The 19379-nt window shown below is 42.6% G+C and overlaps 2 protein-coding genes across 2 annotated transcripts in view; one reads left to right on the forward strand and one right to left on the reverse strand.

Annotated features, from left to right (window-relative positions):
* Positions 1-3128: 3128 nt before the first annotated feature.
* LOC311599674 (PRAME family member 12-like) lies at positions 3129-5702 on the reverse strand (the record flags this gene model as incomplete). Its single annotated transcript, XM_084785686.1, has 3 exons — positions 3129-3696; positions 4951-5523; positions 5620-5702. The coding sequence occupies 3 exons, from the start codon at positions 5700-5702 to the stop codon at positions 3129-3131; spliced, it is 1224 nt and encodes a 407-aa protein (XP_084641812.1).
* A 218-nt stretch (positions 5703-5920) lies between these two features.
* Positions 5921-19379, forward strand: part of LOC311600663 (PRAME family member 12-like) — a 300082-nt gene continuing 286623 nt past the window's right edge. Inside the window, exon 1 of the mRNA XM_084787629.1 lies at positions 5921-6152. Coding sequence (XP_084643755.1) covers positions 5942-6152 — 211 coding nt within the window. The 5' untranslated portion in view covers positions 5921-5941. The remainder of the gene's footprint in view (positions 6153-19379) is intronic.

Here is a 19379-nt window from a genome sequence, read left to right on the forward strand (position 1 = left end):
ATTAAGCAACTATTATTATAAGTAGGTAATGAGAAAGCAAACCTTTCTCTGTCATGCTCACACAAAGTGATCAGGAAAAAGCAATCTTTTAAATCAATTACAATCAAAAGCCATAGCTTAGGTAATAAAGAAGGCAATGGCATCCAGGCTGTAAAGAGCCCATTGACTGACTCATCTAATTTATGGTTCCTAAATCTGTTAACATCCTCCATTTTCCTGATTTCTCTATAAAAACAAAGACAGAAGAATTCCATGGGCCTGTAGATTCTTCAATGTGTTGAACATTTCACTGTTTCTGTATCAGCTGTTCTAGTACCAATAATTTTTCTCTTGTATTATACCCTTGATCTACCCATGCAAGTTTGTCAGCCATTTTAAAGGTAGGATGTTTGGTATCTTTGAAAGACCAACACTTCTCATGTTCTGTTTATGGACAAACTGGACAGTCTGTCACGGTTCTTGATAATACCTTTTAATATTTTTCTCTGAAGCATTCTTTATTTTATAGTTTGTTTCTGAGATGGGAGGAATGTTAATCTGTGTTTTTCATTGCTGCAACAAAACATATCCCCATAAATTCATAGCTATATTAGCCATGTATGCTTTAAATTGTGCTATTTCTCCTTCTGGTGCAACACATTCAACCCACCATGGACTGATTTTATCTGAGATGAAATTCAAATCCCTAGAATCTGGATACCAGGATTTTGGGGAATTGATTTGTGTGTCTCTTTTCTGTCTTCTAAACCTTCAGTTCCAGTAATATTTATTATTAAATTCAGCTTAGGTATCTGACCCTTTATAGCAGTTTGCCAAAATATTTGTTTTGTAATCTCTTTTGAAATTTTGCACTATTTTTGAAGCTGTTATGTACTTTAATTTATCTAGAGCAATGCTCCTTTTAAGAACAGGCAGTAACTCTTTTAATTGCTCTGTAGATAGGTTTATTCTAAGCTGACAGGGCATTGAATTTGATGTTGGGGCCTGCAGGCACCCCCTGCTGCTGTTTCCTGACAGCAAAAGATTACCTTGCCTATCCCTGGTTGATCTGAATTCATTATGCCTGACTTTGCCACTTTTGCCTACTCTGGAGGCTGGCAACTACTTTTTGGATTCTCACGCTAAATAATTGTGTCTATGTACATCTTGCCTACTATCCCTTATCAAATGTCCTTGCTTTCCACAGTTGAAACATCTTCTGTATTGAGTTTTTCTAAGATGTTCAGAAATTACTTCTCCTATCAGATTAGCATCATAAGCACAAGATCTTATATCAGCTATATCTCTAATCCATTTCTCTATTGGTACTGCCCTTGTCTTTAAAGGCCTAATCCCTCTTTTGCATTTTTAATTAGGATTATAAAAAGCCAAAGATTTAGTCAGTATTTTCTGACTCCTGAATCTGATATTGTTCTAGTTACAGCTGAAGTTACTCTTTGGGAAAAATCAGGGAATGACTCTTTTGGGCCTTGTGTAATTTTAGTAAATGACTCAGACCTCTTTCCTGATTCTTCATTACCCCAAGAATTTAAAGCTGCTAGATGACAGATTGCCAAGGTGTGTTCATCAAATTCAAACTGCCTTTGTAAATCAGCATATAGAACTTCACCTAGTAACTGATCTAGGAAACATCAACACCACTTGTCTGGTTTCACTGTCCTATGGACTGCACATCATTCTTCCACCACAATTTCTATTGCACCTGAGAACGAGCTTCCAATATCACTGATACAAAACTTTTACAGTATTGGGGTAATCATTTTCTACTTTCCCATGAATTTAGAATCTGCTTTACATAAGATGAATGCATTCATAAGAGATGACTGCTCTCTTAAAAATCCTCAAATCTGCCGGGCGTGGTGGCGCACGCCTTTAATCCCAGCACTCGGGAGGCAGAGGCAGGCGGATCGCTGTAAGTTCGAGGCCAGCCTGGTCTACAAAGTGAGTCCAGGACAGTCAAGGCTACACAGAGAAATCTTGTCTCAAAAAAAATATCCTCAAATCTAATGTCTATGGATTACATATCCTTCATTATGAACCTTCGAGTGCCGATCATCTATTAATAGGTCTTGTTTAGTAAGTGGATTAGCTAAGGTTGACATTCAAACAATCTTGGTCTACCCACTTTCATTTTGTTCTGTCATGGTGTGGTACACTTTTGTGTAAAATCCTCTCTATGAATCTGAGTGTTTTTATTATTCTTCTTTATAAGCATCTCTAATTTAACTCCTAAGACTTATATTTTATTAATCTGCTTTATCATTAAATAAGTACAAAAAGCCATTATGGCTATTAATAATGAAGGAAAAATAATACCAAAATGAAAATAGTCATGACTGGTATTGGGACAATCTATAGTTAGGCCATTTTCCTTTTTATTTTCTGATGTTTTTCAAGCCATCTAAAGGAACCTTCTATAGGGTTCTAAAGCCCATTATTATGGGATTTCCCATCACAAACTCTCTCCTGGAATACTTCCTGGATGACTTACCAAATTTGGTGGCTTCTCAGTTTGTCCCTAGCATGAGAGATTTGTCTGTGTGCTTGTGCCACTCTTTGGAGTGCCAAGATGATGTTTTCTAAATGAGCTCCCATACATTCTATTTTTCCAATGAAGACTCAGAAGCCAGATGCTGGGGTGTAAACATGCTAGCTCAGAGAGACAGAGAAAGCACATAGCTGACCTTCCTACTCAACTCACATAGAAGAAGAAAAAGCCCAAAGCCTCTTCTTTTCCATTCAGTCTTATATACCCTTTTCCCAAAGTCCCGCCCTTTCTCCTGGATTGCTGTCAGCTGGGTACTTGCTCTGCCTCTTGACCTAGGGTTCATTTTATTTAGCTCTTATTTACAGAAACCTCTTGGATTAAAGATGTGTGCTGGGGTTGACCACTTCATAACCACCTGTTTATGATAAACATAAGGTTTTGAATTAAAGGTGCCGTGTTGGGGTTGAACATCTTTACAACTACAAACAGGTTTTACTGAGTTCACTATCTCAGGTTCACAATGGAATCAAATGTCCTGAAACACCAAACTGTGTCTAAAGTCACATGTTCAGGGAGCCCTTAATGAAAGTGTTTCTGCTTGATTTTGAATTCTCAGCATCCAGAAGCAACCTTCTCCTATTTATTGCCAACATGGACATAGTCTGGTCTTCCCATTATAGACACAGCGCTGATGACATATAAAGCACAGGGCTGTAGCAAAGACAATTGTCTTTGGCTGCCTTTTGGCCATGAGTATGTCCAGTAGGCCAGGACATTGTTGGCCAAATGTTTCCACAAGGATATGACCACGGTGATCATAGCACTCTAGAGGGGCAGGGTAGAGCTCTACTCTCAGCTTGTTTAGATTGGCAATGCGTTGCAGAAGGTCCTTCACTGCAGCACTGGAGAAGAGATTGTCATAGAAATTGACTCTGGTGAGCTGGGAACACTGGCTCAGGGCAGGCAGCAGGACACAGAGGTGAGAGTCCTCCAGACTGCAGTTGTCTAACTTCAGGGTCTCCAGAGTGTCTGCTACATTCTCAAGGAGAAGTCGGAGACCTGTGGGATGGGACGTGGATAAGAATATACCACTGAAGTCCAGGTGTTTCAGTCGACAGAAACTCTGACGTCGTGACAAGTATTTCAAATCTGACTGTGAGAGATGGCAGAGTATCATAGACAAGGACTCGAACTGGGTCTTCAGGCATCTGGGGAAATAAGAAGAAATTAGTTCTGGCTCATGGTATTGGAGTATATCAGTAAGGTTGACAATGGGAAAGATGGGGTCACATATGCACAGTAAATCTATGCTTATGCTGAAGGTGAGCATTGGATGAAGAGCTCATAGGTGTCTGCTCATATTACTGTCTTCTGGGGCATAACACCATAAAATGTGATGATTTAGAAAACACATCTAGGACCTGAGAGATGGCTCAGAGGTTAAGAGCACTGATTGCTCTTCCAGAGGTCCTGAGTTCAATTCCCAGCAACCACGTGGTGGCTCATACCATGTATGAAGTGATCTAATGCCCTCTTCAGGCCTGCAGGTGTAAATGCAGGTGAGCACTGTATATATCATAATAAATAATTCTTTTTAAAAATCACACATCTACAACTGCCAATCATCATTCTGTAAAAGAGACAATTACATCTTGCTTCATCGGTCCAGGAAGGCATAGCCAGAAAGGAGGATAACAGAAAGGTCATGGCATGTGTCCACCACAGATCATGCTTCTCCTTGTTATCTAGGACAACCTGTATCCAGCATATCAGTGCCCCACCCTTGGAACTGATGAAACCATATGCCACTGTCACTAGTTTCCATCTACTAGGTCCCAACCTACATTTAAATCATCCTTCCCTCCAAGGGAAATCAAAGGCTGAGAGAGACATTAATGAAGGAACAAACTGGTTTCTATTTACAGAGATCAGGGTAAAGAACTCCACTTGGAACCACAGATGTGGGTCCTCACCAGCTCAGGGCACTCTGCTCTGTCCTTTCTCCTTCATCATCTTAGATGGGGATCAGAAAGAGGAATACCCAAACATCACTCAGTGCATCTGACCCACTTTTGCAGTTGTCATATTTGTAATGCAGCTCTGTATCCATCTCCTACTCCAGCTCAGACTCTGCTAAATGAATGGGAACTGAAAGAATGAGTTCAAATAAGAAGGAAAGAAGCACTGGGTGTTGTGGCACACATCTTCAATCCCAGCACTGCACACAAGGAGGCAGGCAAACTGCTGTGAGTTTGAGGTCAGCCTGGTCTACAAAACGAGTCCAGGACATCCAACACTACACAGAGTAGTCATGTTTGATAATACAAAATCAATAAATACATGGAAACAATACACACTTAGATACTATAATGAGTTATTAACTGGCACAATTCAGGTGCCCACTAATGCTCAAAAGGAAAGGTTTCTTGACATGGCAGAAACAGCTCACCATCCTTCCTTACCTGCACAACTGTTTCATGTTGTCAGTGAAAAGGTTGATGCCATTCATGTAGAGATGCTGGAGGCAGTTGAGTTTGGAGAACTGAGTAAGGAACTTGTTAAGACACTTCTCTATGGGTACCCTATCTGTGTTCAGATAGGCTAGACTAAGATGCAAAGTGCGAAGATTTCTCATCAGGCCAAGGTAAGGTGCAAAGCCACCGAGGAAGGGCCGGACCTGGTATATAAGTAGTTCCAATTCGTCAATGTAGTGTGGCTTGAAAATGTCCAGGACTTCCCTGACCATCTCTGTAGGGGAGTCACAGATCTGCATCTTAAGACAGCACATCTGTATAGAGCCGTTTTTCTTCTGGGCCCACTGCAACAAGCACTTTTGTTGTTCTTCCAACTGGTTGCAGAGCCTGAGGTCTGTGACCAACTTCAAAGGCTGCCTCTGGGAATTTCTAGGAAGGCGTTTTATTACTTGCTTCTTGCTTCCTTTCTCTGCTGAACGGGCTCCATCTTCTCTTCCAGCCCATATATCCCAGAAATTCTGGTGCACTTTCCTTAAGTCGAGCACTTGAAGCTTGCATCGTCTGTTAGGGAAAAATGTGAAGTTTTATACTGTAAACCAGTAACCAAAATGTAGGCAGTTTCTACCCGAATATGTCAGCTCCAACATAGCCCCTCACACCTGCCAGGCAAGGACTGAAGCCACATCTTCAGACATGTCCTGCTTCCCTCCATTTAGTATCTGTGGACTTGTCTCTTCCATATCGAAGAGAGACAGGGAAAGCCTCATTCTACTTGGGGTATATATACTCTGAACTGTCCTCCATTCCTGACTGTCATTATATCAGCTCTCAACTTGAGCAGTATTTCCACAGACCTCTGAGCCGAGGACATCAGATTATTCTGCCCACTTTGACCCCATTCCCCTTGACCTCACCTGTGTCTTACCTTCTAGCCTCCTTGGGCCTTGCTTACCTGGGATGAGCCTTCTGCATTAGCAGAATGTCTATGCCATCCAGCACAGCTTGCAAGGTCTCCACTTCAGCAGTCTTCATCAGTACCCCCACTGGAAGGCAGGGAAAGGGCCAGGCTGCCACCATTGCCTTCAATATTTTTGTGTGTCTGCCATCGAAGGCCTGCTTGAACAGTGGTGGGAAGAGCTCAATGGGCAGGTTCTCCAGAGCAGAGATGGATGCAGCATCATTCCTCAGCAGTCCCTGCATGGCCAGCTGCACAAGTGTGAGAGGGTTGTGCATCCTTATCCTGATAGATGTTCTGTCAGAGGGACCTGTTGAAACATTAGAAGACATAGTTTCAGGCTAATATGTGGAATTTTCTATTTGTCACATATCACATTCTTGAGGGGACTAGAGTCCACGCTATGGGAATAGTGGGAAACTCAGAATTCCTAATCAGCCAGTCTGCTCATCTCAAAGCCAAATGTCCATTGATCTCATCATGTATTCTCTCTTGTAAGATTCTACATATGCACAAAATAATGATGGGCTGTCCAACTAGGAACCCACCTCTGCTCCTCTGAATCTCATGCCTACTCACAAGGGTTATTCAAGAGCATATAGTTCGACCAGTCTCTTGGTACAGGAAAAGACACTGAACAACTTTCCAGGCCCTCAAAATGTACTCTGTGCTGTGACATTCCCAACCTTTATGCTTTTTCTCTCAATATACTGATACATCCTGGGAAGTCTGAGTAAATATGTGAGACACCTGTCAGCACGCACTGCCTTCTGTTCCTTTCAGAGACCAGTGAGGGAGCAGTGGGCTATATTGTATTAATTTGGGGAATACAGTAAAATGTCCATAAACTAAAGGCCACCAGGCCACACAGTCAGATCATATCTGAAATTCAAAACCTCAGTGAGACATGCAACTTTCCCAAAAAGCAACTGGAAATCCAAGCTGTGAAATTATAGCACCTGCTAAATATGAGTCTTAGATAAGAAACCAAACTGCCCTGAAGCTACAAGGAGGATTTCCCATGTTGAATTGGGCTTCAGAAAAAGAAAGGAAATGATAACAAAAAAATAAAAATTCTTAAGTTTGTTTGGTTTTATGTTTTAAACTTTTACATTTTGTGTTGGTGTTGCCTACAAAGGAGTCTTGAGTGAAATTGGCTACCTTATAATCATATGTTGATCTCATATATAACCCATGCCTGTGCCAACTCCCCATGTTCCTGCCTGTGAAAAGGAGCATTGGGATTGTCTTTTTCCCCAACATTCATTGCTAATGCAGGTGCTTTAAAATATTGCATAGATGCCACACAAGCTACCAGGAACCAATTAACCCAGCTCTTCGGTACAAGAATCACAAGCATTCTGGGTCAGTCTAATCTATATAGTTTATTTCAGGCTAGTCTAGGTTAGGGGAAATCAAGCAAAATAATTCTATGTCAGCTGGGCAGAATAGTGCATGATTGTAGTCCCTGCAATCTGGAAAGCAGTTAAGGTGGATCTATATGTGTTCAGGCCTGCCATATCTACAAAGTGAGCCCAGGATAGACAAGGTAACACAGAGAACCCTTGTTTTAAGAAAGCAAAAAAGAGCTGGGCATGGTGTGCGTGCTTTAATCCCAGCACACAAGAAGGCAGAGGCAGGTGGATCAATTTGAGGTCAAGGCCATTCTGGTCTAAAACATGAGACCATAACAGCCAAGACAAGTAGACAAAACTTTCTCAATATGTTACCCCTAAAAAAAATATTTTAAATGTCTTCATTAAAATTGTATAGTGGCATGGGTTCCCACTGTGCAAGTGTTCTAACATTTAGTCGCATTCCCAAGTCATCTGTTTCATTTTGTTTAACTTTAAGTACAAACAAGGTTACTTCATGCAGTCGAGTCAAGGCCAGAATGTGATCATTTATGTTGCTTCGGACATTAATTTGAGTTTCCAATTCTGGTTGGTATAAGCTATCTGGCTCCTGCTTTGTATAGGAGAGAGAGAGAGAGAGAGAGAGAGAGAGAGAGAGAGAGAGAGAGAGAGAGAGAGAGAGAGAGAGAGAGACACAGACAGACAGACAGACAGACAGACAGACAGACAGAAAGAAAGGCACAGAGAGGGAGATCTTATTCAAGGCTGAAATAACTCTATTCCTGCTGCCTCGGTTTCATGATCAGCTGTTACTTGTGGCTCTGGCATAAAGCCATCCCCAAAACTGTAGGCTACAATTAAGAGAAAATTTCAGTTCCCACAAAGGCAAAACCATACTCTGTAAAACATGAATTAAGATACTGTAAAAGGATTAAATTAGAAAAAAGGATTCTAACTGAAATTCTAAACTGAGCTTAGAAACCTGGACAGAGCCAGAAGGATCTAGAGTTCAAGGCCAGCCTTGCTTAGTTGAAACCCTGTCTCTGAAAACTCAAGAGAACAAAGAAACTGACATGTACCATTCCCATATAATGACAATTTCTCATTAAAGCCAAGTATACACACATTAAAAATTCTAAATTGGAATTGTAACTGAAACTTGATGGTGATAAGGCTAGTCCAACATGCAAGAAGCCTCCTGATAGAGGTGAGTGACTTACCTGATATGAACTCCTATACCAGGCAGGGTCAGGCAGCAACTCCAGGCTCAAGAAATGTGATCTTCTACTCCTCTGAGCCTTTTATACACCTTCCACATTGCCCCTCCCCATGTAGCCCCACCTCCCTTCCACAGGCTCCTATCTGATTGATCCAATGAGTCTCCACCCTCTTAATCCAATTAAAGATTGAGTTTTCCTACTGTAGGTTGATTGATTCAGATCTTAGTGTGTGAAATATTTGATCCCAATGTTAAACCTGAGATTGTGAACTATAAAAAACTATTTGATTCCAATGAGATCCTGAGATTATTATCTGTCTTTTGTTTGGCATGGTTGAGCCCTAACACACACCTTTCCTCTAAGACAGGATTTACTAAAATTAACCATAGGATTAAAGACTGATGCCTCACAAGAGTTGTGATTAAAGGTGGGAACAACCAGAGCCGGGCGTGGTGGTGCACGCCTTTAATCCCAGCACTCGGGAGGCAGAGGTGGGCAGATCGCTGTGAGTTTGAGGCCAGCCTGGTCTACAAAGTGAGTCCAGGACAGCCAAGGCTCCAAAGAGACCCTGACTCGGAAAAAAAAGGTGGTAACAACCAAAGCCCTATTCCTTGTAACTGAAGGATTAGAAACATACTAAATTGTAGGGATCACTGTGAGTTCAAGGCCAGGTGGTCTACAAAGTCAGTCCAAGACAGCCAAAGCTACACAGAGAAACTCTGTCTCAAAAAAGAAAAAAATGTAATATTGATTATCTATAGGGGCAAATAAACAAAGTCTGGTGTTTAGAGGAGGAGGAAATATGTGTAACCCAATGTGGACAAAACTTCAAGAAGGGTCTGAGTTGGCTAGATACTTAGTTTGAGGATGGGTGTGGTTCCTCTGTATAGCCCCTGGCTGTGATTTAGCGAGATATTCACACACCAGAGGGAAGAATTAGGAATTTGAAACCAAGACATGATGATTTAAAAATGTTAATTGAGGTCTTTTTTTATTTAGTCCCTTAACCAGATATCATTGAATAGGTATTTGTTCAGTTTCCACAAGGCTTTCTGTTGTTTATGTTGTTATTGTGTTCCAGCTTTAACACATGATGTTCTGATAAGATGCAAGGGATTATTTTGAACTTTTTATATCTATTGAGGTTTGCTTTGTGACCAATTATATGGTCTATTTTGGAGAAGGTTCCATGAGGTGCTGAGAAGAAGGTGAATTCTTTCGTGTTTGGGTGAAAAGTTCGGTATATGTCCATTAGGTCCATTTGAATCGTGACATCTATTAGTTTCATTGTTTTGCTATTTCGTTTTTGCCACTATGATCTATCTATTGGTGAGAGTAGGGTGTTGAAGTCTCTCACTATTTATATGTGGGGTTCAATATGTGATTTAAGATTTAATATTTTCTATGAATGTTGGTGCTCCTGTTTTGGGGGCATAGATGGTTAAGTTTGAGATATCATCTTGGTGTATTTTTCCTTTGAAGAGTATGAAGTATCCTTCCCCATCTCTTTTGATTAGCTTTTGGTTGACAGTCTATTTTATTAGATACTAGAATGGCTACTCCAGCTTGTTTCTTGGGTCTGTTTGTTTGGAGTAACTTTTTTTCAGCCCTTTACTCTAAGGTAATATTTATCTTTATTACTGAGGTGTGTTTATTGTACATCAGCAGATTGATGGGACTTGTTTTCATAGCCATTCTGTTAGCCTGTGTCTTTTCATTGGGGAATTGAGGCCATTGATATTGGCAGATATCAATGACCCATGGTTACCTATTATTTTGGGGTTGGTCGTGGTTCTCTCTCTCTCTCTCTCTCTCTCTCTCTCTCTCTCTCTCTCTCTCTCTCTGTGTATGTGTGTGTGTGTGTGTGTGTGTGTGTGTGTGTGTGTGTGTGTGAAAGAGAAAGAGAGACAGCACACTTCCTTTCTTTTGCTTTTGTGGATGTGGTGTTACTTATTTCCTTCATTTTCCTGTATAAGTTACTTTCCTTGGGTTGGAGTTTTCCTTCTATTTCCTTCTGGAGAGCTGGATTTGTGGTTAGGTACAGTTTGAACTTGTTTTTGTGGTTGTTGTTGTTTCTTTGTTAGTTTTTTTCATCGAATATTTTACTTTCACTGTCTAGGCTGATTGAAAGTTTTACTGGATATAGGAGTCTACGTTGGTATCTGTGGTCTCTTAGTGTCTGTATGATGTCAATCCAGGCCCTTCTGGCTTTCATAGTCTCTGTTGAGAAGTCAGATGTAATTCTGATAAGTTTGCCTTTATATGTAATGACCTTTTTCTTTTGCGGCTTTTAATATTATTTCTTTGTTCTGTACATTTAGTGTTTGGATTATTATGTGGTGGGAGGATTTTCTTTTTTGGTTCCATCTATTTGGAGTTCTATAGGCTGATTGTATATTTATGGGCATTTCTTTCTTTAGGTTAGGGAAGTTTTCTTCAATGATTCTACTGAAAATATTTTCTGGGCATGCAGTTGGAAGTCTTCTTTTTCTTCTATTGCAGTAATTCTTAGATTTGGTCTCTTCATAGTGTTTCAGATTTCTTGGATATTCTGTGTCAGGAGCTTTTTAGATTTAAATTTTTCTTTGACTTTTCTGTCCATTTCTTCATTCATAGCTTCTATCCCTGATATTCTTTCTTCTATCTCTTAAATTCTTTTGGAAATGTTTGTGTCTGTAGATCCCGTCCTCTTCTTTAGGTTTTCTTTTTCCAAGATTATCTCTGATTGTGTTTTCTTCATAGCTTCTATTTCCATTTTTAGATCTTGACACCTATTGTTTATTTCTTTCTCCTGTTTGAGTGTAGTTTCTTTAAGTGATTCATTCAATTCTTTCATCTCTTTCTTGGTGTATTCCTGTTCTAGTTTGGGGGATTTATTTTCATCCTTTAAGGCCTCTATCATTTTTATAATCTCACATTTGAAATCCTTCTATTGTGTGTCAGATGGTCTAGTATCTCCAGGGCTTGTTGTGCTGGTGGTACTGCTGGATTCTGGTGGTCCTGGGTTGATTGTGTTCTTACTCTACTGTGTATTTCTTGACTGGTTAGTCATATCTTTTAGGAGTCAATACATATTCAAAAGGTGTTTAATTTATTAGCACATTATAAACTTTTATAATAATCCATGGACAGGATTGTGGATGTGTTTCCTTGCAAATATGCTGTGTAGAAAGCCTGAGGGCCTGCAATGCACCATGAGGCTTCACACACACTTGAGCACGCGCGCGCGCGCACACACACACACACACGCACACACACATACATACACACATGCACACACACATATTGATAATATATTTTTATGAAATAAACCTACAAACAGAAGATTGTGATACCTGGGCTCAAAGACCTCAGCATCTTCCTAATCTCATGCTCTTCTTTTCCAATCAGAGAAATGACTAGATGGACTCAAGTTTAGCATAAGGGTTGAGTCACACTTAAAATGCAAGACTGCTTTAACATAGGGGATGGACTGAATGCCAGCCAGGCATGGGGCCATGTACCCTCAATTCCTAGCACCAGGAAGAAAAGGGAGGAGACTTCTAGAGTGGTGAAGACAGTCCTTGACAATATATTTCAACTCCTGCATTAATCTTGCGACAAACAATGAATGACAGACTCCTCATACACATCTGGCTTAGGTCAGCAAATAAATACCACTTGGAAAGGCAGCTTTCCTCACATCTTGCTAGGTTCCAATCAAAGGCAGAGCTGATCCAGTCATAGAAAAAAAGACATGGCAGGTTATGGTACCACACAACTATAATCCCAGCACTTGAGTGGCCTAGAGACATGGTTTTCTGAGTTCTATGCCACCCTGGTCTACAGACAGTTCCAGGATAGCCAAGGCTACTGAGAGAATCCCCATCTGAAAAAAGCAGTTGTGAGACAATATACATGGCTGAGTCTTACTCCTATGTGACCCACATGGCTTTTGGTGTTAGTCAGTTTGTGGTTACTGTTTCTGACAATAGATGTGCACACAAAATCTTTATAAAACATCAAGGGATAGCTGGGCGGTGGTGGTGCATGCCTTTAATCCCAGCACTTGGGAGACGGAGGCAGAAGCTGGCGATCACTGTGAATTCCAGGACAGCCAAGGCTATACACACACACACAAACAAACCACCTAGGGATTTTGTCTTCCGGTTTCTATTGCTGCAATGAAACACTATGACACAAAGCAAGCTGTGAGGAACAAGTTTTTTGTCTTACATTTCCGCATTGTGGTCCATCACTGAAGGAATCCTAGACAGGAATTGGAAAGGCTGGAACCTTGAGGCAGGAGCTGATACAAAGGACATTGGAGGATTTTTGCTTACTGCCTTGCTCTCCTATGGCTTGCTTAGCTGGCTTTCTTATAGAACACAGAAACTCTAGGCCCAGATGAAAGGAAATATTTATTTATATGAAGGGCTGAAGATGATCACTCCTTCACTTGGAGCACTGGCTGTATTTCTAGAGGACATGGATTTGAGTCCCAGTACCTTAAAGGCAGCCCACACCATATTGTGACAGAACAAGACAAGGCCTTGATTACTCAATTTTTTTTTATTCTTGCTGAGGTCATTTCAGGTTTATCTAGAATTTTATCTCCTTGATGGTAAATCCTATGGAACATTCATCAACTCTATTCTGGGAACTTAAAATCAGGATATTATAGCTAAGTTACTTCAGCTTGTTTGTTTTGGAAATCCTTATAGCACACTGCTCATTTTAGCTTCCTTTAGACAGCTTGCTTCTGTGAAGTCCCACTTCAGCTGTCTGATGTGGAAAATTGGTGCTCTTCACAGGTTAGGCTAACACCAAGCATCTAGAATTCTTAGGTGTGGTCCCAGCTGGCTTCCATAAAAACTTATAACTGGCTATGAACTGAGTCAATATGAGTATCTTTGGTGGGCTGCCTGTCACAAGATATACCTCTCTTTCCAAAGGTCCAGACACCATCTTCTGATCTCTCCACCCATATGTGTGTTACAAACATATCTTCAAACAAACTCTCATACATATAAAATGAAAATGTAAAAAATAGCATAATTGACTATTTGATTTAGGCCAGCATAAAGCAGCATTCATGAAGGATCCTTAAAGAGATTATAAACCATCAGGAAAGCAAATATCCTCAGATTTGATGGCTAGGCCAGTAACCCCAGGGTGGAATGGGAAGGTGCTCCCAGAAATAGGGAAGCTGAGATCATCTTGAGCTACTGGAGACCTTGTCTTCACAAAAGAAATGAATAAGAACCAGAGATCACTAACATGGCAGTGAGGCCATTCCCATCTCCCTTTTACAGCCCCTCCCCCAACCACAGGATGTCACTCACAGGCTGATTTGGTTGAGTCTCCACCCAGTTAATCCTAAATAGCATTTTTGTGTGTCCAGATTATCAGATTCAGATCACCCTCAGGAGAGTGAACAGAGACTAGGGAGAAAGACTTGGACCCATTCATGACACCCTGCACCCAGCTCCTCAGTTGCTGAGGCAGGAGGGGGAAGCATATGCTTCAATCCCTAGGACTGTAAAAGAAGCAAAGAGCCTTTGGGATGACAGAAAAGCTGCCATAGATCCAAATCAGTCTTTTAATATGTTTTTCCTGGCTGTAAACTTGTGCCCAGGCTGACTTGCTACTTGTTACATAACTATTGATGACCATGAAAGCCTGACTCTCCTGACTCCAACTCCCATGCTAGAACACAGGCTTTTCACACCATTCCCACTGTAGTGTAGGGTGGTAGGGTGTTGAGGGGATGGAGGGTTAAGCTCGGGTCTTCAGCACACCAGATGAGACTTTACCATTTCAGGTATAAAACTAATCCTTTTTTTTCCTTTTTTGTTCGCTGAGGTACAGTTTCACTCTGGAAATCCGACTGACCTGGAACTCTCTAAATAACCCAGGCTGGTTTTATGGAGTTGGTGATGGTGGTGTGTGTATGTGTTGTTCTTCCTGTCATGTCATCCCTGTGGTATGAAACCACTGAACTCCTCATTCATTCTCCATGGTGTGGGGAGAGAAAGAGCTCAGACTCTGGGCATCCAGAGGCCCAGGGTGTGATCATTTATCCAAAATTATGACTCAGGAAACTGGTTTATTAACATGTACTACAAAAGCTTCTCTTTTTTATATCAACTACTACTTGGCTCTTAAACCACTTTTCCAGATGGTCCCATTGTTCTTCATGCCTTTCCCCCTTCCAAACGAAGCTGCTACATCATATTCCTACTCCCCTTTATGCAGTAACCTTCTGTGTCTGCTTAATGAGAAAGCTCTCCTGTGGACTTCATGTCTGAGTGCCCAGAAATAGCCCTGTCCCATTTCTGTCTCTGCCAAAAAAAGAAAAGTGTAGTCTCTAGTCATAAAGCATGGTGCAGGCATTGGTAGTAAAGCACACAGACTTGGGCTGCCTTATGGCCCTGAGGAAATCCATGAGCACAGGGCAGAGTTGGGCACATCTATCTTCGAGGACATGACCCATGTCATCACAGCACTCCCAAGGGACAGGGTACAGCTCCACTGTCAGCTGCCTTAGATTTTCCGTGTCATAGAAAAGGTCCTGAAGGACAGCCATGGAACTGTCATTGCCACAGAAATTGATCTTAGTGAGGTGGGTGCACTGGCTCAGGGAAGGCAGGAAGGAGCTGATCTGGGAGTCCTTCATCCTACAGCCCTCCAACTCCAGGCTCTTCAGAGTGGCTGTAGCTCTTTCCAGAAGAACGTGGAGAGGTCTAGTACCAAAATGGGATACTACCATACCACTGAGGTTCAGGTGTGTGAGCGGAATGAGGTCCAAGCTTATGGGTAGATGATTCAAGTCTTCCTGTGAGAGCTGGCAGTGAGTGATGGACAATGTCTCCCAGGGGGCCTTCAGGTACCTAGGGAGAGACAAGCGGTACATTGAGGAAAATGGACTTAGAAAGTGCTAGTGACAGACTCACACTGAGAAGGGTTAGCATTGCTCATGTTCAGTCTGACCACATGATAGAGTTGCACTCAGGATGCTGTCAGGGTCTTCTCACTCACGTTACAGCATTCTAAACCAAGATCAGTCAGCATCATAATGGAGTGGTAGAGTACATGTACTCTGACACCCCTTTACTAAAAAGAAAGACCCAGAATTGGCCATCTCTGGGCTACAGAGCACATACAGGAAGGAGAAAACCAATGAGCACCTAGCTGCATGCTTGGAGTGTCTCTGCAGAGCTTCTAAACATGTATGTCAACAGCACAGACTTTTTACCTCTTCAGACTGGTTCCCTCTCCCCACAACCTCTGACACTCAACCCTAGTGCAAAATATTCCACAGCTCCTGAGCCTCCACCTGGGCTCCACACAGTCTTTCCCTACACAGACACAAAGGAAGGCTGCCACTCTTTTATAGACTCTTCAGTACTGAGAGGCCACTGGTTCTAACTAACATCTAGGTCCCCTACCTACAGAGCACAGAGAAAGTCTTTGCTCTGATCCACAGGATAGCTCCCCATCTTACCTCAGCAACATCTTCAAGTTGCCTTTTAGAAAGAGGATGACATTCATATAGAGATGCTGGAGACAATTGAGGTTGAAGATCTGAAGAGGGGGCTCACTGACACACTTCTTTTCTGGCAGTGTAAGGTCATCATTGGAGATAGTCTTGTAGATTGACAGGAGGAGTTTGCAAAGACTTCCCTGCTGCCACCAGGAATTCACTTCCAACTCCTGGATACAGTCTGTATCTAGGATCTTCAGGATCTCTATGACAGTGTAGATGGGTGAGCCTCTGATCTTCAGCTCTCTACAGCACAACTGCACTAGGCCATTTCTCAGCTTGACCCACTTCAGCAAGTATTTGTCTGGTTCCTTGAGATGCTCTCCGCAGAGGTTGATGTCAGCTAACACCATCAGGGGCTGCCTCACCCTACACATTGGATGGTCTTCCCTTGGTTGCTTCTGACTTCTGACCTGTGGGGTACAGCTGACAACTGTGTCTCCAGTCTGTACATCCCAGAAGTTTTGGTGCACATTTCACAAATCAAGCACTTGGAGTGCCTACCTCCTTTGAGAAAAACAGATAGAGATCTCAAGAGCTAGGGTCAGATCCCACCTAAGGCTGCTACACTCCCATCTCACCTGTCTGTAGACAGTTACAGATTCTCGGTCTCATGCCCTGGATGGGATCTTTGCCTCATTGGGCTCTATAGCTCTCCTTTACTGCCCACTACTATGTTTCCCTTGAGTGCTGCCTGATCCCATTGTGCCTGGACAGGATCATCCTTCTGTGACTGTACTGAACTAAGCTGCCTTTCAAAACTCCTCTGTTTTGCAGAAGCTTGTGAGCTCTGAAGCCTCTGCAGTCCTCTACTGGTGCAGTGAGAAACCATCATCCACATGAGACCCATGGTTTCTGACTCTACTTGTCCGATGACTGAACCTCCAGGACAGTAGATGGGTCTTGCCTACCTGGGGCGAACCTTCTGTGTTATGAGAAAGTCCAGTGAATCCATCACAGCCTTCAAAGTCTCCATGTGTGTAGTGTTCACCAGAGTCCCCATGGAGAGGCAGGGAAAGGGCCAGGCTTCCACCATTGCCCTCACAATGTTAGTCTGTCTGACAGTGAAAGCCTCCTTGAAGAGTGGTAGGAATAGCTCCATGGGCCGGTGATCCAGAGCAGAGATGGCCAAGACATCATCTCTCAGCAGCCATTGCACTGCCAGCTGCACAGGTACAGGCTGAGCTGAGAAACTCATTCTTATATATCCTTAGCATCCAGAATCTTGGGGAGTCCTCTGTGAAAGAACACATTTTCAGACTAAGTCTTAGGAAGCTCTTCATCTGCCCAATCAAAGGGCTCACTCAGGGGCAGGATGACAATTAAGACAATGCCTGATGCAGACTTTACACTATGCCACTACTATCTCTTTGTATCAAACCGTAAGTTAAAATACAAGACCAAAATTCCTAACAGGCAGTGTTTGGCAGCATACACCTTTAATCCAACCACTCAAAGCACAAAGGCAGGGGACCAATGGGTTCTATGCCAGCCTGGTCTCCAAAGTGAGTCCAGGACAGCCAGGGTACACAGAGATACCCTGTCTCAAGAAACAAACAAACAAACAAACAAACAACAACAACAACAACAACAAGAACAACAACAAAATCTGTGAAACTCATGGCTGGGCAGCCTGGGGAAACTCACAAATGCACATGTGACCACACATTCCCAGTGGGCTCATCTAATTCCTCCTATTCCTCCATCCCATTGGAAAGGGATTCATCCCAAATGTTTGGCCTCAGAGAGTTGTGGAAACAGATCCTGACACCCTCTCCAGGCCCTCCTAGAAAGAGTGGAAAAGTCACATGGCCCTTCTCCCCACATTATGCTTTAAAGACCTAAGGCTGTGCTAGTTGCACCCCGAGCACCATTACTTATTCCTCACAATCCTTTGCATCCTGCACTGCGACATTCTGCCTAGTGCAGCAAGTAGAGACTGAGGAAGTGAACTGTGAGCTCCCCATGTCTAGGCTGCATGAATGTTTCAAAGCCAGTCTGCAAACTCCTCAAAATGTCATAAGTGATAAACCCAGGCAATCTCGTGCAGAAAGAACAGGGAAATGATGGGCTATACACACTACTTAGTGACCCCAAGACCATCCTGTATTACAGGAGACCATGACTCAGAAAAAGAAAAAAATTATCCAATTGATGTAAACAAGAGGGTATCAAAGATATCTCCTCAGTTCACATCGAAAGGTTCAGCCATTTGGGAAGCAGGAGGCTTAGCAGAAGTTCAAGGACACCTTTTCTTCTAATGAGACACGGTCTCAAAACTTAGCACAAATGTGGACTTGATAGAAATCTTCTCTTATGAACCATGCTGGCAACCCCAACACTCAGGTCCTGAGAGAGAAAGAACACGACCTCTCACATAGTCAGTTAAGGCCAGCCTAGCAACAGGGCAGGCCTGAATCAATCAAAGGGCATACTAACTGACAACATTGCATATGTATATATATTTATATACTTTATTCAGGTTACATCCCACTTGCTATCCTCTTGCTTGTAATTTCCTGTTACCACCCTCTCTACCTCTTCCACCCCATTCTCATTCTCTGGATCTCTGACAGAAGAGGATCTGCTTTCCCATCACATGACCACAGCCAATCAGGGATCATCCCAATAGCCTGCTTCCCCTTCCTCTGTGTGCCTGCTGGCCTCCCCACCAAGAGGAAGTGATCAAAGCAGAGCACCAGAGTTCATGTTAGAGGCAGTCCCCACTCTCCCCACAATCATGGAGAATGAATGAGCTCTCTCTTGCTTATATATGAACAGGAGGGTCTAGGTTTACGGCATTCATTGAAATTGGTTAGTGCAATAGTTTGTAGAGACACCCCTGGGTCCAGATCAGCCAGCCCTCATTGTCTCCTTGTGAAGCTCCTGAGCCCTCTGGGTACTCTCCCACAACCCTCACCGCCTTACCCTCTCTTCTCCCCCTTCCCCCTCCTTGATACTCCCATACTCCTCCATTCCCCCTTCCCCCCTCCCCCACCCTGCCATGCTTCCATACCATTCTCAGTGCTCTGCCCAAAAATGAAGAAGTCTCCAAACCAGTGAAAGGATCAAAGCCTATATCCTGAATCTACTCCTATGAAGAGACTGAAATGAGAATTCCAGGTCCCATCTTGGTGCTAGTGTCAGCTATAGACACTGACTATTCTGGGTGAGGTAGGGTGTCTCTATTGAGGTGGGAATTTACCAGAGATTGGTAGCTGTGTTGGGTCTCCAGTTCCTAGAAGGCCAGGCAAGTAACTATTGCTCCAGGGCTCTAATTTCTTCTCTGGCTCCTCTGACCCTTTTATGCATCTTCCTACGCTCACTGCTCACTTATCTTTTGTAGGCCCTCCTCCCAACCA

Source organism: Acomys minous (assembly GCF_964271855.1).
Source record: "Acomys minous genome assembly, chromosome: 6".
NCBI lineage: Eukaryota > Metazoa > Chordata > Mammalia > Rodentia > Muridae > Acomys > Acomys minous.